General features: G+C 33.3%; 2 protein-coding genes across 3 annotated transcripts; one reads left to right on the top strand and one right to left on the bottom strand.

Moving 5' to 3' along the window:
- Positions 1-112: 112 nt before the first annotated feature.
- Cn (Kynurenine 3-monooxygenase cn) lies at positions 113-6,983 on the top strand. Its single transcript, XM_076383461.1, has 11 exons — positions 113-163; positions 239-308; positions 763-953; positions 1,017-1,065; positions 1,956-2,043; positions 2,540-2,708; positions 3,117-3,368; positions 5,187-5,276; positions 5,882-6,022; positions 6,320-6,481; positions 6,568-6,983. Exons 1-11 carry the CDS (start codon positions 113-115, stop codon positions 6,664-6,666), a joined length of 1,362 nt encoding a protein of 453 aa, XP_076239576.1. The 3' UTR covers positions 6,667-6,983.
- LOC143182468 (2-acylglycerol O-acyltransferase 1) lies at positions 6,516-27,315 on the bottom strand. Of its 2 annotated transcripts, none has more exons than XM_076383462.1 (6): positions 27,118-27,315; positions 12,161-12,448; positions 11,222-11,496; positions 9,249-9,435; positions 8,804-9,003; positions 6,516-7,463 (listed from the first exon to the last, which is right to left on the bottom strand). In XM_076383462.1, exons 2-6 carry the CDS (start codon positions 12,385-12,387, stop codon positions 7,303-7,305), a joined length of 1,050 nt encoding a protein of 349 aa, XP_076239577.1. In that variant the 5' UTR covers positions 12,388-12,448; positions 27,118-27,315; the 3' UTR covers positions 6,516-7,302. The 2 variants fall into 2 exon arrangements, with proteins under 2 accessions (XP_076239577.1, XP_076239578.1); XM_076383463.1 differs by lacking the exon at positions 27,118-27,315 and adding an exon at positions 26,878-27,106.
- Positions 27,316-27,807: the final 492 nt, after the last annotated feature.

Here is a 27,807-nt window from a genome sequence, read left to right as displayed (position 1 = left end):
TTTGTGTAATAGTAGGTGACTCACCCCACGTATAGGCACATATGTATATTCTGCACGAGGATCATGTTAGAACAGGTAGTTGATCAGCGGCTTCGGTGCAGGACGGAATACCATGACGGTTGTCGATCGAAAGTCGCGAGTTGCCATCGTAGGGGGTGGCCTGGTGCGTGTTTCTTTTTCTTCCAGTATCTTCAAACGAAATTTCTGGTCAAAACTAGTCCTAAACGTTGGCTTTTAGGTCGGAGCTTTAGCAGCTTGCTTCTTTGCAAGAAGGGGTCACTTGGTGTCCATCTACGAATATCGTGCAGGTCACTATAGTATTAAAACCTAATTGAACATCTTGTCATATTCCAAGTCGTTTTATTCAATATTTAGAAACTTTAATTAATGTATTTTGTTGCTTTTACTTACAGTTGTATGCTAGCTTTGTGATTCTTTATTTCTCGTTATTATCGAGTTAAATTTTGGTCAAAAAATTAAGGAAGACGTCATAATGTACTGAAGAAACATCACGTAGCTTTAACTACACTTCATCGTAAATTTGTATTTAATCTAGTTGAAAATGGGACATTTAATTACTAAAATATTATTACATGTTCATTTATACTTACATCTTCTATTTCTTCTTCCTCTATTCTTATTATTTCTTTTTATAATTTAAATGTTGTATACAAAATATTTGTCAATATTCTAAAAATTTTACATAAAAATTTGAAAGTGGAGTTTCATCAGATGTTCCATCACAGCTGTTCTTGTTTGTAGATATTCGGGTAGAGGATTACAGAGGCCAGAGCATCGATTTGGCTCTATCAACTAGAGGTCGCGAGGCTTTAAGGGCAGTTGATCTTGAAGAAGCAGTGGTCAATCGCCATGGGATTGCTATGCGTGGTAGAATGATTCACAGCAAAGACGGCAGTCTAAAAGAAATTATTTACGATAGCGTAAAGGGAAATGTGAGTGTTGTAACAATTACATTGCTATACATTTACATAATTTATTGATTCTGTGGCTTACAGTGCATTTACTCTGTCAGCAGACGATATCTGAATGTGGTTCTATTAAATGGTGAGTAAAAGTAAAATAATCTTTGATACGCTTAATTTGTCCATTATTATTAAATTTAATTTAATGTACCTCATTAAAAAAAAAAAACAAAATCATACATAAATCACATTCATTGTTATGGTTATGTTCTTCGTTATTTTCAAGTTACTTTCAGTTTGAAAATTGAGTTGGAATACTTAGATGAAATTAGTTTTCTTGGAGATCAGACTGAGGTTTATTCCCTGACTTATACTACTTGCGTTACAACAGAAGATACTCGTCAATAGTAGATTAATTTTCTTTACTAGTTTACTGCAACTTGTTTTGATCCAGTCACGACTTGATTTAAAAAAATAGGAACGAACACGAGAAGCTTTCCATTTTAAAAAACCGCTGCTGAATATCCAATGACGCGGTAGTGCATGAAGCCACAGGAATTTAAGCGTATCGTGTTGCTTGTCACTGCCATCTTTCGTTTCTTACAATCTTATGTGTATGCTTCAGTGTTATTATAATCGACTACGTATGTTTTAACATAAATTTATTAACACGTAGAAATTTCCATAGATGTGAATATAAATAATACATAATTACGTGTAATTGCAAATTCAAAATTTTGAAACTTGATATAAGTGTAGTTTAAGTAACCCTATTTAACGAAATCATTTTCTGTTTCGATACAAATATCGTATTATGGATGAAAACAGTCTTTTAAAAAGGTTTCTAATTTTTATATTATTGTAAATTTCTATCCGTATAAGGCATGAAAAAAAGTTAAATCCATGGTTTTATAGTTTTCATGCATTTTTTCTATTTCATTTTTTTTCAGATTTTACATTACTCCACTTAATTTTTCAAGTTTTATTTTTATAATTCAATTTTTTTCACAAATTCATCTGTTTCTAATATAGCTGCTGAAACTTATCCAGAAGTGAGTCTCCATTTCTGCAAGAAACTCGTGGACGCAGATTTGGATAATGGAAAGCTAAAGTTTTTAAAGTAAGAACTATTTCGTAACCCCTAATTATCTTCGCTATAATTAGACTCACGCAAGTGTCTTCGTGGGGTAGATTTCTACATCAGTCGAAAACTGGAAATATCTGAGCAGGCTTTATATTTAAAAGTGTGGTATGCCTTGGTACAAAATTAACATGGTACAAAATTAATAAATATGATTTTTTCGAAACAAATTTATTCCTCCTTTTTCAAATAATTTGTTTCCAAAATAAATTTCAATGTATTCGAATTCAGTGTACAAAATACATAATTTCAAAATTTTATCTTAAAAATGATCAGTAGTTGATTCACAGGATTGCCTCTCTTAACCACTACTGAGATTACATGGTACCAGAATGACAAAGCAGCAATACTGTTGGAGTTCTGAATACAAATATTGCGAGTGAGGTAGAAATCTTATCCACGAAGGTATTTCAGAATTAAAAAAACAAAAATTCTGACGATTAGCTTATGCTATCATACGCACTGAATTTTGTAGTACGAAAACTCAAGCAATAGAGGAAGTAGAAAGTGACCTGATCATTGGTGCCGATGGTGCATATTCCACTGTTAGAAGAATAATGATGAAAAGGCCGCTATTTAATTGCAGTCAAACGTATATTGAACACGGCTATGTCGAACTTTTTGTACCAGCTGGGAAAAACAAAGTAGGTATACCTTCGTTATCCTTTTCCTTTTATCACCTTTATTAGTTACACTTTGTCTTTGGACATTAGAAGCTAGTTGTATCATTCGATTATTGCGCGCGTTCATTCCCTCACACGAAAAATCGTTTTCCATTTAGCTTCCCATTGGAGCTATCTAGTTTCTAGTACCTCTGTTATCCTCAAAAATAGAAGCCATCGTGATTTATGTAGCACAGTAATGAATTACTATTATTTTGCGCTAAAAGAATATATGCTCTGATTTTGATTGTTTTTTCGAGAGGCTATTTATGTTTCTGTATATTTTGCGCGTGAAAGTATTTTTACGTCACTTTCAAAAGCATTATCAATTTTGTCTATTGACGCACTTTGCCCTGGCGTGTGAAAATAGTCGAGTTTACTTTGTTAAAGTACGCGATGAGCGGCGACCACCTTCACATCTGGCCGCGAGGTGAGTTCATGATGATAGCCATGCCGAATGATGACTACACCTTCACTGGTAATATATTCGCGCCTTTTGCAACCCTTGACAAGCTTAAGACGCCGCAGGCGCTTTTGGACTTCTACGAGGAACAGTTTCCTGATCTCTTACCTCTAATAGGTAGAGAGAAACTGGTGAAAGATTATTTCGAGAGGGAACCGAAAACGTTGATTTCCATTAAGGTAAATATTAGTTCTATAGGGTGTTCCAGAACTGGTGGTACGAGGGAAAGGGTAGTGATTCTACGTGAGAAAATAAGTTGAAAATAAAATAAAATTAGAAAATAATATAATAGAAAATAATAGAATAAAAATAGAATAAAATTGTTAAGTTTGATATTGTGCTTTGTTTTTGAGAATATTGAGTTTGAGTTATGATGGGGTGCAAGTGTTTGGAAGTATAGTTTTGGTTGCTCGAAGGGAATATGGATTAAGGGGAATACTCATGGTTCATTAGTTTTTTCTACTGTAAGCTAAGAACATTCTGCTTTCCCCATTTATCCCTCAAATGTCTAAAATTGTACTTAGATACGCGTGACGTGTGTCTGACTTGGGATTTATTGAGAACTGGGGGAAATAGTTGTTTGAAATAGAAGACTGTCATAAATATTTCTATCTCATCAAATGATACATGATATTGTAAATAAAATATTTCTTTGGGACAATTGTGACTGTTAAAATAAAAAATATTTCAAATAGTTATTTTAATACCACACTTATAGTAATATGGAATACTATTATACTACATATATAGTATATGGAAATACTATTTCATTAGAGAGCAATCTATTTGAAATAGTTTTTAAATGGTGTCGTGAAATAGTAAAAGGGTAGCGGTATGAGAGAAAACAAGAGGAAATGAGAAAAAATGAACGCTGATGGGAAAGAAAAAAGTAACATGTGTGAGAAAGAGCAAAATTGAGTAAGAAGAATGAACGACATGAATGTACATAGTATTTATTAGGTGAAATATTTCAATTATGATCATCTCTACTAATCTATTTCAAACATTCCTTAGCTCTGTATCTGAGTGAAAATAATTACATATCATGTATCTGGAAATATATAGGGTGCTCCCTACAGAGAAAGTTTCCCTTATAATGATCAGGACGACAACGAGTTGCTACACAGGATTCTGCGCGCTTAGGCCACATCTGGTTAACATCACCAGCATTTGTTGTTGAAAATATCACAAACCAGAAATTGTTTGAGTCCACTACAACACCTGAAAGTGTATCATTATAGTAAAAAAAAAAAAAAAAAAAAGATTGAAAACAAAGAATATAAAATTTTTAATTATTTAGAGTGAATTATTTATTTTGAATGTTGAGCAACTAAGGCAAATATCTCAATGACGCTTAAGACGTTAAATGTCTCAGTAAATGGATAACCGAAATATGCATATATCTCAACACTTGAATTGTGTCCCAGTAATTGAACTGTTTTATGATAATATTCTTTGTGTTTTTATTAGTGATACTGGTTTCATATTAGAATTTAAGATTAAAATGAAATAAAATTAGGATTAGTGTCCAGGTATCGGGATATGGTCAGCTACTGGGACTAAATGAGGGAGCAGTCACGCTCAACCACCACCATTGATCGTCAGGCACCGATGAAACTTCCAACATAGAAATTACGTGTTCAATAGAGTAATTATATCTAAGGAATAATTGATAGTAGATAATTTGCAAGTGACATTATTATTTCTCAGATATCACTACTATATTGAACCTGTCGTTCCTGCGTTTAAAATTTGGTCAGTGACTGTCGTTCGGTGGTTGAGCGTGACAGCTCTCAAAAAGACACGACAAGAATGATTGAATTGTAAACGAGGATAGAACAATATCAATCGATAAAACAAAGATGTGTACCAATGTGCATGAAACTAACTACAAACCATGTTTGTAATATTAAATAAGATTCCTTGTATTATAATTTTAAAAACTGTTTAGAAAGAAGAATAAATAATCTAATTAGCTTCTTGTAATTTTGCTCCAGTGCAAACCTTACCATGTTGGGAAAACTGCTCTTCTTGTTGGGGATGCTGCTCACGCCATGGTTCCCTTTTATGCTCAAGGGATGAATGCTGTGAGTTCTGCTCTATTATTTAGTTCAGGGTATTTATAAAGAATACATTTTCTGAAAAACTTTTACCTATACATGGAGTATCGCATAAAGTTTTCTATGACGAGTTTTCTCTGGTACGTTCTGTTAGAAACTGGAGAAACTTTTTCTTTGTGATTTTAATGCTTTGTAGAAACTTTTCACATAACAAGGAAGAACAAGCGTTTGAGTTCCTAGAAATTCTCTCTGCACTTTTTAAATAAAATGGTATGTTTGTTATTCTGTTACTGAACTTTAACGAAGAATGTTTTATTTAAAAATATATTAACTATTTTTCGTTATCTTGCTTCTATATTAAGTTTCAATCAAAACTGAAATTATTACTTGGCTGATATTTCTTAGATGTCAGACTTAGCATGCATTCAAAAATAATGAAAACATTTTAAATCCAAATACACTATTTATATTATTCCTAGTTTAATTATTTTTATAAAATATTTAGTTAAGTCACTATTAAAGAAGAAACTAAAACTACTAACCTTAAGGGTATTATTTATATAGTCTCTATAAATATTAATGCATGTATAGGTACTAGATACTTATTTTTTTGTTTTGTAACTTTCTATTAGGGGTTCGAGGATATTTTGTTACTAGATGAGTTAATGGAGCAATATAATTCAGACTTCAGTAAAGTACTTCCGGAATTCTCTAAACTACGTTGCGACGATGCTCATGCAATATGTGATCTTGCCATGTATAATTACATTGAGGTAATTTTCATTTTATGCATTTACTAGCTTCAATATTAATTACAAGTATAATCACTACATGTATTAATTTGATTAAGATTTAGAATAGATACTTATAGTTTTAGATTTTAAATATACAACACAAAAAAATTCCAATGAAATCCTCACAAGTTTTAACAATAGCAAAACTAATATCAGCTCACTTTCATTAAGTATTAATCCATAATACTTAATTTAAACTTGAAAAAAGAATCTGTAGGAAATCTGTATCAATGTAGTTGATATCCTAAGACTGTAATAAATCAAACAAATTTTTAGATGAGAGATCTAGTGACAAGAAAATCATTTCTCATTCGCAAACATTTGGACACATTTTTCTATAAACATGTTCCAAATACTTGGATACCCCTTTATAGTACTGTACACTTCTCACGTATGAAATTTCGTGATTGTATCGCGAACAAAGAGTGGCAAGACAAGGTTGGTTAAAAATACTAGCGGCGAAAAAACATAGTAACCATAAAAATGATTGAAAATATATTTGAACAATAATTTTTGTCTTACAGGTATTGCGCAGGATTATGTGGTGCATAGTCTTTATATTTCTTGCAATGATATTGGCGCCTGTTGCCGAAAAGTATATGAAAACAAGTGATCTTTATTAAATACACTATACCTACGATTCAGAGCTATAATGATATCTTGTAGGGGGACATAGGATCGAAATAAAAGCATGTGCTGACATATGCAGCACAAGGAAAAGGGGCTACAGTGAGGATACTACATTAGAACTAATTTCATTCGCATTTCATACAAACATCAATTACCCACTCCTGAATGATACATTTACAACCATATAGATATGTGAATGTGTGCGTATATATACTCTATATAATACAGTATTATGCAAGTGGTATTTATCAGTTTCATTTTGTAATCTTATATACTTTCTACTACCTTTAGTAAAAATCTTGAAAACTGATATACTTGTTGTGTTCCTTCTTTTATAGTCTGCTCCTCCTTACCAATCCTACGTATACTTATGTTAAATCACGTGTAATGATATTTGAGCAAATGTCATTTAAGGCCCTCACCCTGCAATATGCTCTTTAACAATTAGATATGAATTAAAGGATAAAACAATTTCAGGTAATCGCTTAACATAGTAATAGTGATGTCTTGACTAAAACAGCTGCATAGAAGTGGCACTATTTCTTCCACAACACTGCAACACGTTTGTGAAGTTATACAAAATGTTTCTAACTGCAAGTTCTCGAATCACTATCGTGTATTAATACGTATCACGACATCAACTCGAGGGTCACTGAATCAGCGTTTTCCACATATTTGTGTTTGTGGGTTTCGAAAAGTTCCACTAGATGTTTGATAAACAGTTCGTGGTACTCGTCAATTTGCTCCGTTGTGGGATGCGGTATTTTTGGTAGCTCCAGAGGTTTGCCAACTGGAAAAGAAACAATACTAAAAAACTGATCACGCGAAGAGCTCATGCGAAAAAGGGGGAACCTTAATTTTAACGAATTTTAAGTTTAACATTCTTTCGAATACTTCTGTGTGTGCTCTTTATAACCAACTGTGTCACATTTTCTCAATTTAACAATTTTGATCTCAGAATTTTATCTCAAAGAAATTGAGGTGGACAATGAGAAAATGGGAAATGTTGAAAAAAATAATGTAATAAGGAGGAGTGTTTCAGACTTAGACAACAGTTCACAGACTTCTATGTTTTGAATATGTTTTCAGTATAGGAAGCTTAAAAATTCTACTCCGAGTATCAGAAAATGACGTTTTGATCAAGAGGTAAAAAACGGAAGAACCAACATGATACTCGAGACGACAGTCCTGTATTTTCGACCAAGATTCGAAGATAAAAAATAGAAAAGAAAGTAACACAGGAGACAATAACAATGGAAACACTTTTTTTCTGACATTCTCCTTTTTGCATGAAATATTGTTGAAATAATTTTCATTCTTTAGTAAAATTTTTTAGTAAGTAAAAGATACGATATAATATTTGTAGTTAAGATATATTACGTAAAATTATGAGTAAAAGTTGAAAATAATGGAAAATAAAATTGAATTCCTAATGAAAGGAACTATCATTGTGAGTGTATAAAAAGAGGTGGTTCCATTTAAAAAAATGGAGGTGATCTTGATATCTCTGAAAACAAATAAAAAACAAACATATTTTTGGCATTGTGTGAGCTCCATTGAACCACCCAACTTCGTCCTTGAGACATTTGACGTATCTTTAAAAGCAACAAAGATATTTGAGGTTCGAATGTTAGGTGACATACTCTATATGTGTTTTTTTCTCATTTAAAATAATTCTAATGCATTCGGCCAAAGAAGTATCGTAACACAAAGAATGAAAAGAAAGATTCAGTCAAATGTACTGGGTATTATGAAAGTGATGTACGCCCAAAATGCTTTTTAAAATGTAGGACCAATGCACATGAGTAATACTTTGACAATCAGATCTTGTTGCAATCATATATTTTTCTTTGTTTTCCAAATTACAAACAATGAAGATAGACATATGATCAGAACGAGATTGTGCGTCAAAATTACGTTATGTTATGTTTTCACTTTTTTTGATTTTGCTCCATGTGATTCGATTAAAAAAACAACTTTTTCTAAATTTTGGACTTACACAATTTTTCTAATAACTTTCATATGTACCAATTTATTCCTATTTTTTGTTGGCAAGTATCCTTCTATAATTACAACTGTTATCTAAGTGGTATAACATAAATATTTCTTGAAAAAAAATATGCTAATTACCAACAACAGTGATGGGCTTCCTCTTCGCGATGATACCAAAAGAGTACTGGAAGAATCCTCGTCCCAGCAGAATGATCGGAGCGATTCCTATCTTTTTGCGAATGAAGTGTTGCACTCTTCTGAAGAGCGTGCCCTCAGAGCCGTACACCTGATCGTATATGTCAGTCTCTCCGAACGAGAAGACAGGTACTAATGGCGTCCTGAAACAACAAAACTAAATATGAATAAGGATTCTCTCATTATAGCAAGACGAATCGATATCTTAAGTTATTTTGAAAAGTAACATCCAAGATGGATTGTTTCAAGAAGTTAAGGCAGTGAGCACTTCTTCGTAAGTGTCGAACATCTGTGTATGATTTGAGGATTGACAGGGCGGTGTTTCTCGTGAGGTTGTAATTAAAATTTGAATATTGTAGTTTGAATCGTAAACATTGGTAATTCTAACCCATGCTTCAGCGCGATCTTTATGAAGCCTTTTCTTCTTTTTACCAGGATACGATAAGTGCCTGGCTTACATTCCAGTGATTCTGACGCTCCACCGACGATGAGTACTGTCGCTCTTCCAGTGAACGGTTCTTCAGGCTTCGTCGACAGGACGTAGTTCAAACTTTTTGCAGAACTGCTAATAGTACCTACCATGGATGAAGAAATTGAATTAAAAAGTAGGTCATACATATATAGATTATATGATAGCAGCATGTGTGTAAGTCCTTAAGTAATTATTAGACTGTGGATGTTTGTGCATTCATGGAAGATTTCAATATAGTAAGACCTAGAGAATTCATACCTATCTAATCATTTAATCTAATCAATCAATTCATAAATATCTAAAGTTAAGTACATTTTAAAGTACTTGTGTTGTGTTGAACGTCGTTGTGTTGTTCTCTTGGAAAGTTATAAATATAACCATGGGACTGTCAATACGTCAGATCCCTCAATGGTTTCGCCGAGGATGGATCTCCCTCAGTGCCTCTATTAAGACAGGGATAGTATCCAGTATCCAAGGGATAGGGAACTCTCTGTTCTACCCTCCGTTCCCAATGAATTTTAATTACACACGACATAAGCGATAATTTCGCCTATTGTTTATTGCAAATTGTTAATAATTATTATTGTTTGATATTGGGATTTACCTCCTTCAACTTTGAACTAAATTTTTATTCCAAATAAGTTTTGTTTTGTCTTTAACGTTCAGTTATTTACAAAACGCTTGTATTAACGTTGTTTAATTTATTTAAAGATAGAGCAGTTTTGTCTGTAGCACTGTTGAATTTAACAATATATATACCTTGATATTGTTCCTTCTTATTTCGTAATATTACAGAAGAATATTGTACATATTTTCTTAAAAAGTTGATTAGTTACTTGCTAAACGTTAAGCCACATTTTAGACTCTACCTGTTATAACAATTAGGTACTTATAGAAGTATTTAAGCTTATTTGAGAATATTTAATCCTTCAACGCCTCAAAAAAAGCACTGTGCAAAGGGAAATGAAAATTACACCATTAGAAAGCTTGTGTTTTCCAAATTAAATGATTCTCAAATATTCTACAATCAATGAGTTGTGTAAATTATTTAAAAGATCTTCCCTGAATAGGCCTATAGTATGATGTATATTATACAGAGTGTAACATGTATACTTTTCAATATTTTAATTAATGGTACGGGACACCAAATGGATTACAAAATGCCCCATAACATAATGTCCAACCTACTTCCATTTTGCAGTACATAATAACACTTCTAATAAATTAACTTTAATGGTAACTATGAGTTGGAGGATTCTGTAATTTTGCAGATATATTAAGGACAAGCAATAGAAGAAAAAAGTCTAAATATATTTTATTGTATGAACGTAGATAAGACACAAAAAACTGCCAGCAGCTAACTGTTCAAGATTGACACAGTGACCGACAGATCAGGGATCTTTTACAATAGAAATCCTATTGAAGGACTTGTGTCTGTGAGGGTCTTAACATGTGTTCAGAGCCTTTCAAAACAGACACAATCTTCTCACACAACTATTTATAGACCTCGAAAGTAGTAAAAGTGCAACGAAATTGGAAAGCGTAAATGATGTCGGAAAATCTACAACCTCAGACATTAAAAAACAAAGACGTAAAATTGAAAATTACACGCTTATGTGATTTAGCAACTAAAAGGATATAAGATACTTAAATATTGAAATAAGTTATCCATTTCGTTTAGTTCTACTTAAATAAAAGAAGTTTAACAGAAAAGAAAGTGATTGTTCTATTATTCGAAGATTTTATTATACAATCACTTTTGTTTTTCTGTTAGTTCGGATACGGAAGTCTCTACTGCATTTGAAAATAATGTAAGAAAAAATGGGAGTCTATATGACATATGGAGGTCGTCGCTGAAGTGTTAATTTATGATTTTGAACTGTACTTACCGCTTAAGTAAGCGTATTCACGAAACAAAGGGATCTTAAAGTGTTGGTCCAGCACAACCACTCGGACGTCCAGTCCAGGGAATAGTTCCCTGCAGCCCAGAAAATCCGAACTGAATGCTCCGAAAACTCCTGTTGATAAAATCCCATGAGGGAAACTGCAAAACAGGTACGACTTGGTCGGATCGAGATCGGTAGTTTTCACTAATTTCAGGGGAAAATAGTTGCAGAAATGGCGCAGCCATGCACAGTTCCTCAGCCATCTCGTCCACCATTCCCTGGGGCAAAAAGAATTGAGATTTTAATGATGAGCTCAAGAGTTTACGCAATATTTATGAATATTATTATTATAGCAATAGAGAAGCCAAAAGAGAATGATATAAAATGACCATAGTATATGAAAAAGAAACATTCTTGCAGAGCATCTGAAAATGTTTATACAGGGTACTAAATGAAATGGTTACATAATATTTAACAGTTCTAAGAAAACAAAACATTTCAAATTCAGTGAAATTCATTGAAATGTTTCGATATTTATAGTATTATGATGAAGTGTCCTAACACTTTTGATAGAGTGTATACAGGGTGTTAAAAAAAAAGGTTCAAGACTTCAAGGGCTTATAGTACTCATCGGGAGGAATAAAAAATGTCTAATCAATCATCACTCTCCATTGATACTACCAATACTATACCAATTAGCTAAGTATTAGACTCAGACACAACAGCACAGTTTGTGAGTTTTATTTATTACTACAAAAAACCCTTTCTCATTATTTTACGTAATCCATTGGTTGGAATATTGAAATACTTTGTTACACAATTATATTACAATAATAATATACATATATTATTGTGACATTTTCTGCAGAACAAAAAACTTGTACTAAGGTATTAATAAAAAAGAAATCACTCTTTTTTGAAAATAATTTGGATTATACTCACTTTCTACCGCCTCTATTGCACGTATCCCAGTCATAATACATCCAAACAAAGTACAGTAGAAGGAAATAGCGTAGAATCTCAGTGTAAAAGAGGATATACGCAGTGACGATGTAGCCAATGAAATCTCCAAAGCCTAAGAAGACGATCCATACTGCTGCTGACAACGTTTCCAATCTTCGTTTCAAGGGCACATTCAGCGGTGCAAACTTCACGCCCAGGATCTCCATCGTTTCCGAGACACCCTTCTTCTTTCCCTCTTAAAGTGGTATCAGAGAAAGCTTTGAGTACCTATTTAAGATTCATTCGTCAGTTTTAATTAATAGTGTTGGAGTAGAATTCAATTTAGAAAAAATTAATTTTTATATAAAAATTTATCTAGAATTGAAGAGTGGAAATAAAAAAGATTAAAAGTGCCAAAATGGAAGTTGTGAGTCTTCTTCCAATTCACTGCTACCAACAATAGAAAACGATTTCTTCGAGGAGAGCGTAGCTCCCACTTTACCAAGGACATGATCAAGTCGTAATCTCAAGAATTATAACAGAATTATAAGTATTATAATAATCCTTTTTATAAAAAACAATATTTTTTAAAATGATATTTACAGGCTTTTCTATTTCCACTCTGCCTTTCTCTTTGTTTGTTGAGTCGCGAATAGGTTCAGATATGTTAAAGATATGTTAAATTGGACTTCAAACTAATATATATTCGTCCTTATTATTAACAACTTCTTGCCATTTTTCAAACAAGTTTATCAATTTTGCTTGTATAACATTTTTGGAACTAATAAGTTAAATTCTACTTTGATTGGAAATATTTATAAAGTAACCTGATATTTTCTAAGCCAGCAACTATACGTATACTGCGTTTAAGATGTACTTGGGTATAAAATATCGTCTAAGTATCTGTTACATATTATTAGAATTATTACACACAAAACACTTCGTAGCGATACGTAATATAGCTGCTAAGCTAGTTCATTAATTCGTTAATGTACAATCCACATAACAAGAAAAGAGTATTTCTTCTACTTTTCGAGCAAAAAAAAAATCTTTATTCAGTACTCGACACCGTGTCGCAAGAAACAGACCTTTTCTGGCAACTTAACACTTATGTAGAGAAAATGAAAGAAACAGAGTAAATGAAACAGAAAAAGTAAACTTTGTACACTTGAAAAAAGTGCATTGCTTAAAGAAGCCGAAGTAGTGATAGCATCACGTAGCAAATGAATATTGAGAATGCTTCTGCATGTATATCGGTACAAAGTTCTCCGTGCAAAACAGATTAAGATCTGTTGTTAACAATAAGTTGTTATTTACCTCACCTTTACACGTATACATATACCAGTCTATCTCTATATGTTTGTTATACTTTTTATATTTAAAAAAAAAAACACTAAATAAATATCCACTTTTGTATAGGTATTACCACTACTACCAATAAAGCTGCTTTTACATAAGATAACTCCTAATCGAACGAATGAGATGATCGATTTGAGGGCATTCAAAATTATTTCTGTAAACAGCTTTTCAATCACATATAAACCTTTTAACCTTTTCTTTCCCAAATTGTTTGACGATTACAAAGAAATATTTATGTTTTGGGCACTTCATGAAAATATTCTAATGTTTTCAAAACAATCGAGTTCTCATTCCATTCGATATTATTTCTTAACAGGGACAAATAAAGAACTGAAATAAGATTTTGATTTCGATTGATATGTAATCATATGGATATATCGAGGAGGAAAGAGTTAATAATCTTCTCGGTTATCTGACCAGAAGTTATTTAATACCTACGTACATATAAATGTGGTTTAAGAGAGGCAGAAGCGTAATTGCTGTTCGTTGTCTGAACTTGATGTAAATTAGGTTGTGTTTTAAACGTGTAATACGCGTCAGAAATGATAAACAGTGTCATTTAAGATATTGTTATCGTAGTTAAGGAAACTATTATAGTATTTAAAACTAGAGTCCTTGGTCATTAAATTAGGACTGTTAGGACTGTTAGTGAAACATTTTTTTCATAAGTAAAACAATTGCCGATTATTTTCATACATTTTTCGTGATATGACTCTGAGATGCTTTATCATCACTGATAAGGCTAGTAGTATAAGACTTCTCCAAATTTGGGATGTCTTACTGTTTTTTTATAAGTGTTATTTGGTATTTAGTTAAGTCTTTTACAACAGAAATCCTAAGTCCTAATACGTTTAAAACAGCAGAATAAGAATTTATTATCGTTTAATTTTGCATGATGTATATTTTCTTTTATCTTCACTTGAATTTAAGATAGGTGCGCATGTCAGATGTGCAGCTCGAAAAAGAAAAAACAATTATTTTCCTCTAGAGTCCACTCTCTTATGTAGCACATACTTATAATATGAAAAAATAAGTCGAAATATAGAATAAAATTGTTTTGCAATGCGCCTCGTTTTCGAGAAATTAAGTTTATATTTTATTTGGGTACAAGTGCACGAGTCGATAACTCATTTACTGTAGATGAATTATGGTCTGACTACGGACCGTGGGTTTTCCCTTGATCTCTGTGCACCTCTCACATCAACCCTTCGTTAGTGCATTCGAACTGGGTCAGAGTTTAAATTCACTTTTTTTAAAAACGAAGCGGTAGTTTTGAGGAGAGAGATTCAAGTAACGATTAAAAAAATCCATTTCTTCTTTAATGCATAAAACAATGCTTTTACATCTAAAAAATGTGGTACAAATATTTCAGACTAAAATTTTTAATCGTTTCTAAAAGCAGACTCTCGCTTGCAGCATTGATTTTTCTAAAACGAAAACTTTTAAACCCATTTTTCTCAAAACCATATTATGAAAATTGACGTGCAGTATAACTCAAGAAATAATTAATCGATTGACCTGATCCAAAGCATACATATACATATCTATAAGTTCCTCATCGTATGAATCTACTTAATTCATAACATTAATTATTCAAGCTGTGATCATTGCATAATTAAAATAAAACTTTTATGGAAAGACCATTCCTATGCTTTCAAAGCCGCATATTATCATTAATGTTCTATTTCTTTTAAACAAGATTTAGGTTCATACGATGCATAGGTCTATGTCAGAAGAATCTCCATTTAACTTCCTTTCCTCGATCACGCTAAAAAGATACTAAACTGTACGCCAGTTCTCTACATGTCAACATCGTCGACAGAGAGGACCATGAAGAATAACCTTAATTACTTTATAAAAAACTAATAAACTGTAACAAAAAGAAGTGTTTATATTTTGAAATATTAGAAATTTTTTTAGAAGAAGAAGATTTTTATTCTAACGTGTTACTCTCGTCTCCTCCATAAGTAAAACTATCATCCTTTCCATCATACCATCGATTACAAGATATTCTGTATTTAGAAAACGATTACTTAAATATTAAAAACAAAACAGTGTATTCTAAGCAAAATATAACTTCAAAGTGAAATTGCTGCATGCTACAGTACTTTATATCCCATTATTTAACAATTTTAAGTATTAGTAGTATTGTTTCGAGGTATTGGTACATTCAATGCAATTCGTCGTCTCGACTAGACCAGTTCTGCACAATGCAATAGCCGTGCGAGCATTTCTCCCTGCCTGGAGGTGTATGACATTGCTGATTGCTCTACTAGCAAGCATTACCGGACGTCCGTGCCTTCCGAGCGTCAGTTATGCAGCTCTGAGCCTAAACCATTTAGCAGGACTGAGACTGTCCGAATATTGGGATAATGACGTCATGGATTAATCGTAATCTGGATATCGAATATCCAAGTTTTTTCTCAAAAAATTAGAAAATCCTAATATGTACCAGTTCGATTTACACAGTTACGTTTTTAAGCAAAGATGCAACTGTATAAATCTTATTCAACAGTGTTAACTGCAGAGTTCTAGACTTACAATCATTCATAAATTTTAGATCTACCTGTATTCCTATTTTACTTTTTTTCAGTTATTTGAAATATGGGAAGGAGACAAGTATACAGGGTGTCCCAGAACTGATGGTTCAAGCTAAAAGGGGTGATTCTACAAGATAAAGTAAGACAAACTATTAAAGTAAGTAAATTGTAGAATCAAAATTTTTGGTATCACGTTTCGTTTTCGAGAATATTGACTTTGATTTTTGACTGAGTACAATAATGAACTAGAGTTTCAGGCGTTTGAGGGGGTAAATGGGGAAAGGGGAATGCTTCTAGCGTATCGTAGACAGTCAGTGGTCAGAACGAGTGTTCCCCTCATCCCGTGTACCTTCCAAGCATCCATAACTGTACTTCCGTACGCTTGCATTCGACCATAATTTCACCTGAATTTTCTCGAAAACGAAGCACGATATTAAAAACGTTTTACATTTTTGTCTTATTTTGTCCGCTTATACCATCAGTTTTGGGACACCCTGTATGAAACATCTTTTTGTATGTTTAATACTTAGAGAATTAATATTGTGTAGACATTTAAACCTAACATACTATACATAGGCAACTAATGTAGCCTACAAAGTGTAAATGTTCCTTTGGATTGTGTTGCTCTAGTATGGACAAAAAGATTCCTTAAGTTACAGTTGGTTGAACATCTTTTGGAAAATGCAGCAACAAGAAGCAAGTAAATGTTGTTCGTTGTTGCCTCAGTGGAACCACACTTTGATACCTATACATTTTATACTATTATTCATTATTTGTTATATCAAAAATGTATGATCAATTGACTTGTATAAATGGATTTTCAGCAGGCCCACTTCCCATTAAATAAATAAATAAATATTGTGTAGGATTCTGCCATTTCCTACCTTACCTATATTTCATCATTAATTACGTAATTGCTTTTGTTTGTCGCTAGTTGTACAGGGATATGACTCATGTGTGTATATGAATATGTTGGAATGTTTCAAACTATGTGACCGAGAGTGAGAGTTTGAATATTGTGTTGATAAGACGTACCAAGGGCTAGACGAATTGAAGGCAGACAGTCTATTTAATTATTTATATGCTTCTAGTTTAATTCTGTTTCATCCAGTTCTTATTTTCGTTTATCATAATAATTGTGTGTAAAGGTGTGAGAGATTTTCGATTAATAATATATCAATCGTCAACAGTATTAAACTCTTGCTTTGATTCTACTGAATCGCAATTTTTGTCTTTTCTCCACGATCCTGCAGTGGGAAACTGAATAGAATTAGATTTCAAGGGCTCAGATCTTACGTCTATGTATTTTCTAAGCAGTGTAGTAAAGAATAACTAAACGAGAATTTGTGTTAATACATGTGACTTTGTTCTGGAAGCTTTGAAACGATCTTCTTGTTTCGTTTCTTGGTACGATCGAGGTCAGAACTGTTGTGTTGCAAGAAATGTTCGAAAGAGTTTAATCATTGAATGAAATTGACTTACAATAACACAAGGAGATTGTCCTGAAACGGAGGGATCACTGTTAAGAAGATTATAACGACATTAGGTGTACAACTATCATAATTGTAAGTATGTACATGATTCTTTTTTTAATTAGAGTTGTGGGAGAAATTGATGGCGGTTCCATGTATTATTGCAAAAAAAGAGAAGCTTTGAAATAAACACCGAGAGCAAAGAACCATCTGGCAGATGAGATAGCTATGTTACCCTTGATTTTGATTGATATATAGCTATATGGTCACGTGGGGAAAGGATTAATTTTGTAACCAATTTTGAGTCTTCTTTTTGGATACACTTGGCTGCATTTTTATTTAATGAGTTAGGAAGAGTAGTGTAGCGAAAAAACTTCACTCACTTGTTTCGTTCGTACTTGTAAAATGAATGGATAGTTGAATTCCAGCGCTTTTTGTGGCTGTTTTTTTATTGTTACGTATTTGTAATAACTTGAATGTTTGTTTTTGAAGACATTGTTGAAAAATATGTTTTGGGTTTAATGAGAAATATGATCAAGTTTGGTAGAATTATAATTTAACGAAATATTACATACTTATATGCTTGATCAATTTGAAGAATATTTTATTGATAATTGAAATAATGATGAAAAGTTTGATCATGTAGAAGAGATTATAAAAGCTAAAATAGTATAACAATAATAACAATAAAATAAAACTAAAATTAAAACTGCTATTTTGGATCATCTGTAATATTTTTCCTGTTGTGATTTTTATTTAAAAAAAACTAAAAATTAGTATAGCAAAATAATGGTTTTTGAATTTTTAGAATTTCTCTGTATTAATCAAAGTTTACTTATAATTACTTACACAGTACGATGTAAAATAAGTATATCTGCTTGTGCTTCAAAAATAAATAAATGCAACTCGATATTTTATAGTGATACTAAATTTTGTTATTAAAATTGACATTCACGTACGTTGCTTGATATTATTACTTCAGACATAAATTACATTATTATACAATAAAATTTAATTACTTCTAAGAAAGTACTAATATTGTTATTGAATGATTCAACGATATAAGAAATTATTAAGCAATAAAAGTGATATGAAGTTATTGATTCCCTGAATAAAAATAAAAGCTTTAATTAATTCCATAAATTTTTTCATGGAATAAGTGCCTATTAACTCTAAACTGCTCCTATATTTTTTCACTTTATTACTTTTTATCTCGACATTGAACCAAACTTCTGTTTTCCTTTCAACTAAAATTGAATTTTAATTTCTTGTAGTGGAAATCAATTTTCAGAATTTTTGACAACGTCTAATATAATACTACATAAAGTTAAAGACAAACTTAACTTTTATAACTTAACTTTAGCTTTGGTAATAAACCATCATCCGTTATTTCAGCATAAGAGCTTAATTGAAAACTAAATGAACTATACACATTAATTTCTCGGCTGTTCCTGACCCACGTAAAGGGTAAAGGAACTAGATCGACCTAGGTCAGTCTTGGGTGAGTTCTCAACCGAGCGTGTCTTCAGGTGGCAGATGGGAGGACGACTGGAGTTTGAAGCAGTTCCCTAAACATCGCGGAAAGATTCACCTTCAAGTGATCTGACTACAATGAAAAGAGCTGCGGACATAGCATCGGTTAGCGGGTGCTATAAGTGGCCCTCAGGGGCTTAAAAACCCTTAGAGCGGGGCACGAAGGCTCCATCGCGGACCAGCTCGCCAAGCCAAGGTGTAAGCCATCGTGTCAAGGGCTGAATGGTACCAGGGTTATGGTACCGTGAACGATGCCCTTGGAGTACCTAGCATCCCCCCATTGTATTTAGCCTTACTCCTGCATAGCAGGCTCTGGAGGGGTGGACAGGTATAATTCCTAGACTCTCGTGGGTCTCATATGTCAAATAACACTAACACTAACTCATATATCAAATACACAGTCACAGGACACTGAAATTACAAAAAATCAAATCGCGGAGGGTGGGCTCAAGAGCTCAGTCCTTTGGTCAAGCAAAGGACCATCTACTGACAACAAGATGCACACCATTTTAGAAGGATCAGCTATTACTAGTCTTACAGTGACGAGTGTCAAACTGGAGGCAGCAGGCATGGGCAATGGCAGCACTGCTGGGCAGTCAACTGCTGTTAACCGTAAAGCGAAGAGGTCGAGGCCCAGTGGGGCGGCAAGAAGAAGAGCTCGAAAAGCCAGATTAGCTGCTCTCGAGATTGATCTTGCAGCAACTCAGACGAGAATGCTTTGTCACAAGGAAATAGTGGAGAAGACGACATGCTCAGGAAGCGACCAAGCTATCTCCTCTATACAACAGCCAAAATACGAAGAGTCTGTGGCCTGGGGACCCAAAAGGCTGAGGGCTGAGGACTGTTCCCCGCCGGAGCAACTGACGAAAAGACGCAGGGTCCTCCCTGAACCCAAAAACTTCAGGGAAGTGCCTACAGAGGAGCGAAAAATGGCGATTGTGCCATCCTTTTACCCCGAGACTATCTTAACACCGGAAAAAGGGGATCTTGTGCTTAGAGCTCTCATGGCAGAGATGGACAGAATCCCTGAGGGGATGACTGTGCCCTGCTTCGATGAGCACAAACTGGAGCAGGGGATTCTATGGATTACCTGTTCCGATGAAGGAGCCGAGGCTTGGTTGAGGACCAGCCTAGAAAACGTGAAGCCCTGGGAGGGCGCATCTCTCCAGTTATTGGAAAGACAATGCCTCCCCAGGCTGCATAAGGTAATTACTGTCGTTCCTGGTCCTCCAGAAGTGACAGGGGTTATTTTGCAGCGGCTAAGGCGCCAGAATCCAGGGTTCAACACCCATCTCTGGAGGGTCTGGGATCGGAAAGAGGACGATAGCTCAGTGCAGCTTGTCCTGGGTGTTGACAGCGAGTCACACTACAGGCTGAGCGAGCAGGGCTTCATGGCTCATGTAGGGCTGGGCAAGGTACTCTTCAGGGAGCTCCAATCAGACTCGGCTTGCGACGCGAGTCACTCGGGGCAGCCTCAGTAGGCCCTAATGTTTGGGCCAAAGGGGAAAGGTGAGCTACCGAACGCAGCAGCTGCGTTCACGTGGTAAGGCTGCAGTTACAGTAGATGCGATTTGTATTAAACTGATGTTCTGGTGAATATATCCGAATTATTTATCGTACGAGTGAGATACATTTAAACGTATTCATTAGAATAATGAATACGAAACATCAGTTCGCCAAAAAGACACTGTAATCGCAACCTTTGGGAGCGGTCACCCATTGACAGTCATCAACCAAATTTCAAACGTAGAAATGACAGGTTCAATATGTTAAAATGAAATAACATTAGGATTAGTGTCCAAGTATCGTGATATGGTCAGCTACTGGGACTAAATAAGGGAGCAGTCACGCTCAACCACCACCATTGATCGTCAGTCACCGATGAAACTTCCAACATAGAAATTACATGTTCAATAGAGTAATTATATCTAAGAACTAACTCATACTAGATAATTTGCAAGTAACATTATTATTTTTTTAGATGTAATTACTGTATTGAACTTGCCATTTCTATATTTGAAATTTGGTCGGTAGCTGTTGATCGGTGGTGATAGTTGAACATGACCAAAATGATTACTTCCTTAGGTATATGAAAGGTGCTACATTTACCTGGTAAAACCAAGTGAACGAAGATTGATGATGTTTTATTTATTTTACTTTTCTTTTGAGGGCTGCGATATTATTATTATTGTTTATTTTTTTGCAAAAGATAAATGCAATGTGCCTATAGAAAATAAAGAAAACCTACTATATTTCTTAAAACTTAAAGAAAGGTACAAAAATAATATGCATTTCATTGTTAGGGTTTTTGCTTAACAATAATTTGAGATTAAAAAATTGGATATTAGACGTTTTGATATAACAGTTCTTGCATGCTGTTCTGAAGAAATTATATTTAAAAACTTGCAAATTTGTATTAATAGTAGGATGTTAAGATAATTGATAAATGACTGTTAATAGCAATGACTCAGACGTTGTAATAGAATGCTCTCTTTTAGAGTAAAAGCATTTATGTATTCTGATGAATCATGGCACTGTACCTACATTTAATTTATGCACAATACATACGGAACTATAATGTCAGCCATAATTTTATTATCGCAAATGCGTTAATGTTTGTTCAACTTTTAAATTCAATTGATTCTTTTGTATAACTTTATCACAATAAAATTATTTTGAAAATTATATTTGCATTTTATGCGTCTATCTGTGCTTATTAACGATTATCTAATCTCTTTCTATTAATTGGATAATTACTTTTGCTGTAACATTCCTATTAATCTTGACTTTGATAAGATACAGATATTACAAAATGTCACGATTTTAAATATAATAACATCTCTTTGCTTTCTTATCAATGAACTTTGTAGACCAATTCGGTAGATACTCCTACATAAAACGATAACATTTGTCGCAGTTATCCATAATAATATTTGATACATAAATTAATATCAAACATGGATGATATAAAAACAATGTGTTTTATAAATGAAACATATTGCTCTGTTCTAAAATCATTGTAATGTAAATAAAACTTTGAGAAAATTGATAAATATTTAAATCGAAATTACCCATAAGATTATATAAATTACTTAATATTAAAAAGTAATTTCTTATATTTTTTATGAACTTCGTTTTGCATTCTCTGTCAATTCAATCATACGTTTCGTTACTATTTTATATGAATTTTCAAGAACCAGAAACGAGAGAAGAAGCCACTGATTCACAGGTTTAGATAGTAGTAGTTGTAGATAGCCATACTATATTGAAAATACAAGTGTCTTGTGGTTTTGATAACAATGTTTGCAATATTATATACATACTCAGGATTTCTTAGAACTTGAGTTATATAATCCGTAGTGAAAATATTGATCGATGAATGTAATGACAATAAACGATAAAAATTGATGAAATAAATAAGTTTCAATAATTGTTTAAGAATAATTAAACAGTGAATTCTTCACTTAGTGAATATGTTATTAGAAAATATTCATTTGTGACGCATTATCGAGTATAGTAAACTTAAGAAGTTTCTTGTTCTTACTACTTATACATAAATTAGGGAATAAAACTTCTTTTATATTTAATATATACGTTACTTTATAATTAATAAGTTTTTGCTACGTCAAATAAATGAGTTTCTTAATATAATGAATTTTCCAGTTTTATTCTTCCAAAGTTCAAGTGAAATTGAAGTTCATTCAACCCTCCCTGACTTGAAATAATACATCCTGTCTAGTATGAATTTGCATAGTGTAAATTTCGTGCAACTTAACACAACCACACGTTGCGTGATAAGTAATTATTAACTTCTTTCGACGTCATTCTGCTTATCCTCTGCTTCAAGTTAATACAATCGTATAGAAGCTTCTTAATTTAAGAGACCAGAATTTAAGTAACACTTGACTAATCTGAACAAGGCATAAGACGAACCATAAATACTGCTTTGACGAATGTACACTTCCAGCCAAAAGTATGGGACCACCTGACTGTCTACTGTTTCCTGTTGGCCCACGTGAGCTGATCCTATAACCTAGTCTTCATTTACATTTAACGTGATATCTTCTTTACTATTCTCTTTTTCTTACTATATATTCAATTTTCAGTAAATTACACATTCACAGAAATGTGGTGCCACACATTTTGCCGATATTGTACACGAACACACACTAAACTTGGCTCCACTATTGCCCCAAGATACAGTTATCACTCTTCGTTCACACCACAGCCATTCAGTATAAGAAAGCCATAAAATAATTTGAATATCTCTGAAAATGAACCTTATTGTTCCTGTTATACAGTCAATAGTGGAAGTTTATGGAATCAAAAGCATAGTGATGTGTTATGCTATCATAACAGGACTCCTTGACACAGTAGCGCCTAAGGTAAGAAGGCATTGACCTCGCGTCCCGTGTAACCTACTTCTGCCCCAAATCTTTTACCCGAAACTGACACAGAGAATGCCGTGAGCGTCACTTTATGCCAAGGTAAGCTTGAATGGATGTGCACAGCGAACAAGGTCGGTGTTAACTAAATAGGAGGAAATCTTTTGAGGGTCACATTGCAAGTGTTCGAAGCGACGTTACATCAAGACCCTTCCTTTTCTAACTATGTCAACGGGGTCTTAGAAAAGTGCAAATGCATTATTTATAGACGCTTAATGCCGGAAAAGAAATACCTCGTTGAACGTTGTTGGTTCGATGAACTTTCGATCGCGTGATAATTATGTTTCCTTTTTTTATCCTAGCTCTTGTTTTTATTAACATTGATTTGTTGGAAATAATGCACACGAGGTGTTGAAGCTGTTAGCTTTGAATGGATAATAGGTAAGTTATTGGAAAATATGACGCTGAATATGTTCTTAAATAATTTGAAGAGATAAATGAGTGGAGGGAGGAGCGTGATATTGTGAAAATTGTTAATTTTTAATTTGTATTGTAGAAGTTACAACATTACTAACAATTTCATTTTTAATTTACAGAGATGGGGACTGTACACTGTTTATTTGAAATAAAATTAATAAATAAAGGGGACATAAAATTACTCCAATGGAAATAAATATTTGAAAATAAAAAAGCATGTACATATATCAATTATACTAAATAACGATATAAAATAAGAAATAAGTGTTTCTTACTGTGAAACGTAATTGTAGCTCCACGACGATTTGTTTAAAAATTAATTATAAACATTATTGGTAGTCCGTTTTAAAGAAGAAATTTCACGAACAAGAGAAAAACATCTTTGTTGTCTAGTAGTTTAAAATTTTCCAGAAGTCTAACTTTGTTAATAAATGAAAAATAAAAGTAATTTATTTTCCAACTACATTACTATTCAAATTAAATTGTTTAATACTACCCCTTCGCAATAATACAGAGTGACAAAAATATTATTCTATTTGAAATGTAAAATGCTATTCTATCAAACCCATCTAATATTCCCACATTTTATATTCATATCATAGCATTTCACAATTCAAAAACTAGAATACTTTTATTCAAATTCGTACTGTTGCATTCGATTGAAAACTTTTAACGAAGTATTATATTAAGATAAAGTAACCAAAGAAAATGTAAATAGAAAAAAAATCTTATTTGAGTATCTCGACAGAGATGAACGAACTAAACAACTTGTGAATTATTTATTTACAATTACGTGTTAATAATTTTTTTTACAATAAAATCAGAATTATTCTATAATATTAATTTATGGTACTGACATCATATCAGTCGAGAGTAAATTGCTAGTATGTTGTAGCTTTTAATACAATATTGGATACTTTAACGAAGCAATGAAGTCACCTGAATGGGTGACCCTGTAATTATTTTTGGAGTAGTGTATCAGGTAAGACAGTAATAATCGAGTCCCTCATGGTATACTTCACTATATTGATGGATTAATTATACAACCTCCACGCTGAACTTCACGTTATATATCAACAGAACATAAAAACTTCTCATTACTTGACATTACTTTTTTCTATCTTTTGCATTCGTCGCTTAAAGTTCCACTAATATTTAAGTGTAGCAAACTATTGAACAAATTTGTAATTACTTTGTAAATATTTTAACAATTACTTAATAACCATACTATTTGCATTCATGATAAGGAATATTAACAATACGACGCAAAAATAGAATCAACTTGAATGGTTTCAAATCACCAATATATCTACATAACTAATTACTGAAAAAAGGCTAATGATGTATTCAGATATATTCTAAGAACATATTTATATCAGTTGATATTTCATAGTTCAGAATAATCGTAAATGTTAAACCTATCTAATATTCTTCTAACTATTCATAATGATTGATTTCATAACTATTATTTCCTTGTCGATTTGCACGTGAAACAACAGCATTAACATCACAACTAATCACACAAAGAGTTTTAATTTGTACAGGAGGTAGTTTCCATTTCACAAGCCATGGAAAGAAAAAAAGTTCAACGTGTAATGAATAACAACCACCACATTGCAAAAATACCGATATGTTACAGCAGGGCCATTTGACTAATTCAATATTTGCATATCTTATGAGCATTTGAACGTTATGGAAACTTCAAATAGTTGATTATTCAAATGTTATTATTCAAGTATCTGAATAGTCGAACATTGTTAGATTCCTAATTTTTATATAAGCGGATATTTTCATAAATACAGCTAAAAAACTAGAATCTAAATAAAGATTTGCTTCACCTTGCATATTCTACACTGTGTATTTCATTTTGTATATGTTGCATGTATCTCTGTGTTGTTTTGAATCTCTGTACATATAATATGCATTTTGACTATTATTATTACTCGAATATGTTGTTGATTAATTATATACAACTTAAATAACATATGTATTACAAATTAAATTCGTAATATATAACTTCTTGCACTTAAACTTTATTGTCTTTTAAGGTTCGTTCAAATTAGTCAAGTTACTTGAATGCAAGTAATTTTCGATAATTGGACCAATGTGAACTTGTCATTCATTAAACTCACAATATCCTCTCAAGATTCAAGTAAAATTGAGATCTTTTCAATGTTTCCTTGCCTTGAAGTACACATTGATTGATGTGTACTATCACATTTGAATTCAAGTATCTTGACTTGGGAGAACACAAATTTCATATCAAGTTACTTGAATATAAGTGGTTTCAAGTAAATTAACTACTCTGAATGAGCTTTTCAAGTCACCTGACTTAGGTGAGTATAAATTTAATATCGAGCTAACTTGAAGCCTTTAAGGTTTGTTCATATCAATTAAGTTACTTGAATTCAAGTTAGTTCGATTTAAGTTTATGACCATACAAGTCAAGTGACTTGAAAGGCTTGTTCAAATTAGTCAAGTTATTTGAGATCAAGACACTTTACTGCAAGTAACTAGATATTAAGTTTGCATTCACACAAATCCAGTTACTTAAATTCAAGTATAGTAGTATGCATTAATCGATGTATATTTCAAGATAAGAACAAATTGAAAGGGCCACAGCTTCACTTGAAGCTTCAAAGGATATTTCGAGTCAAGCAAAACAATTCACTTGAATTTAAGTCACCTGAATTCCAATAACTTGACTAACTTAAATGAGCCTAAAGACGAAATAGAATCTCGAAAGGATATCTCAAGTCAAATGAATAACAGCTCATTAATCAAACTGTCCAAAATTACCTGCATTCAAGTCACTCGAATTCAAGTAATTTGACAAACCAGAACGAGCACAGACGAAACAAAAATTCGAAAGGATATTTCAAGTCAAGAACAAGCGATTCACGTCAAGCTATCGAAAATCACTTGCAATCAAGCCGAATGAACTCAAGTACCTCGTCCAATCTGAGTGAGCCTTAACACTCGCGGCAGTGGGACCAAGCTATCAGCGGAGGATCTCCATTTCCGAGATTCCCAAGATCCCGCTCGAATCACTTCAAAGAGGCGGCTATCGTGCAACCACGTTGCAGAATTCGGTCGGAGCGATCGTACGACTAGGAGTGCGCTCGAGATTGGACCACGAAAATAGACATTCAAATGACATCCGCGTGCATCACATCCTAATGCTGGCTTACCTGTTACCGCGAGGCGGCTGGCCATTTGCAGAGTCCAGCTACTCCGTTATTCGATTATCCTAGAGGACCTGCTGAAACACAACTTGGACGCTTGACTCACTGTCCTTAAGAGTAGCTAATCAGGTTTATAACGAACAGTGGACAGGACACCACGTTCACAGGCGAACGCGAGTCTTCGCGACGAAGTGCTCCGTTTGGTGTCACGCTGCTTACTGGCTCGACGGCGCGCGGTTCAGGCAGGAAAGTGCGCGCGCGAATGTACGCTTTATACGCACGAGGCGCTCATGGACGATTCTACACGCGGTTGAATCAATGACGAGAGCTGCCGAGCGCTGGGCATCATGGGAAACCGGCCCAGACGGTTCCTCGAGCAGCTCGAGTTTCGAGGGGCCTAGGACAGGGTTCCCATAATGCTCCTTTTTTACTGGGACGTTTTCAAGTTTCTACCTGCAAGAGCTGGGGCACTTTGTAAAAAACGGGGCATGTTGGGAATTGAGAAAATAAGAAACAATAGGATAGTGATATAAAAATTATTAACTACCATGAATCTTACTTTAATGAAGAATTATAAACCAGAAATATGCTTAATTGGAAAAATTGCATTTTTAAGAAGTATCCAGTGGTCTATAAAAAAGTATATCTAAAGTGCATCTCAGAATGTTAATTGGTAGCTGTCAGCTATCCTGATCC

The sequence above is a fragment of the Calliopsis andreniformis genome, chromosome 8, assembly GCF_051401765.1.
Source record: "Calliopsis andreniformis isolate RMS-2024a chromosome 8, iyCalAndr_principal, whole genome shotgun sequence".
In the NCBI taxonomy this organism is placed as follows: domain Eukaryota; kingdom Metazoa; phylum Arthropoda; class Insecta; order Hymenoptera; family Andrenidae; genus Calliopsis; species Calliopsis andreniformis.
The sequence above is the reverse complement of the archived record's forward strand: the minus strand, read 5'-3'. Positions and strand labels throughout refer to the sequence as shown.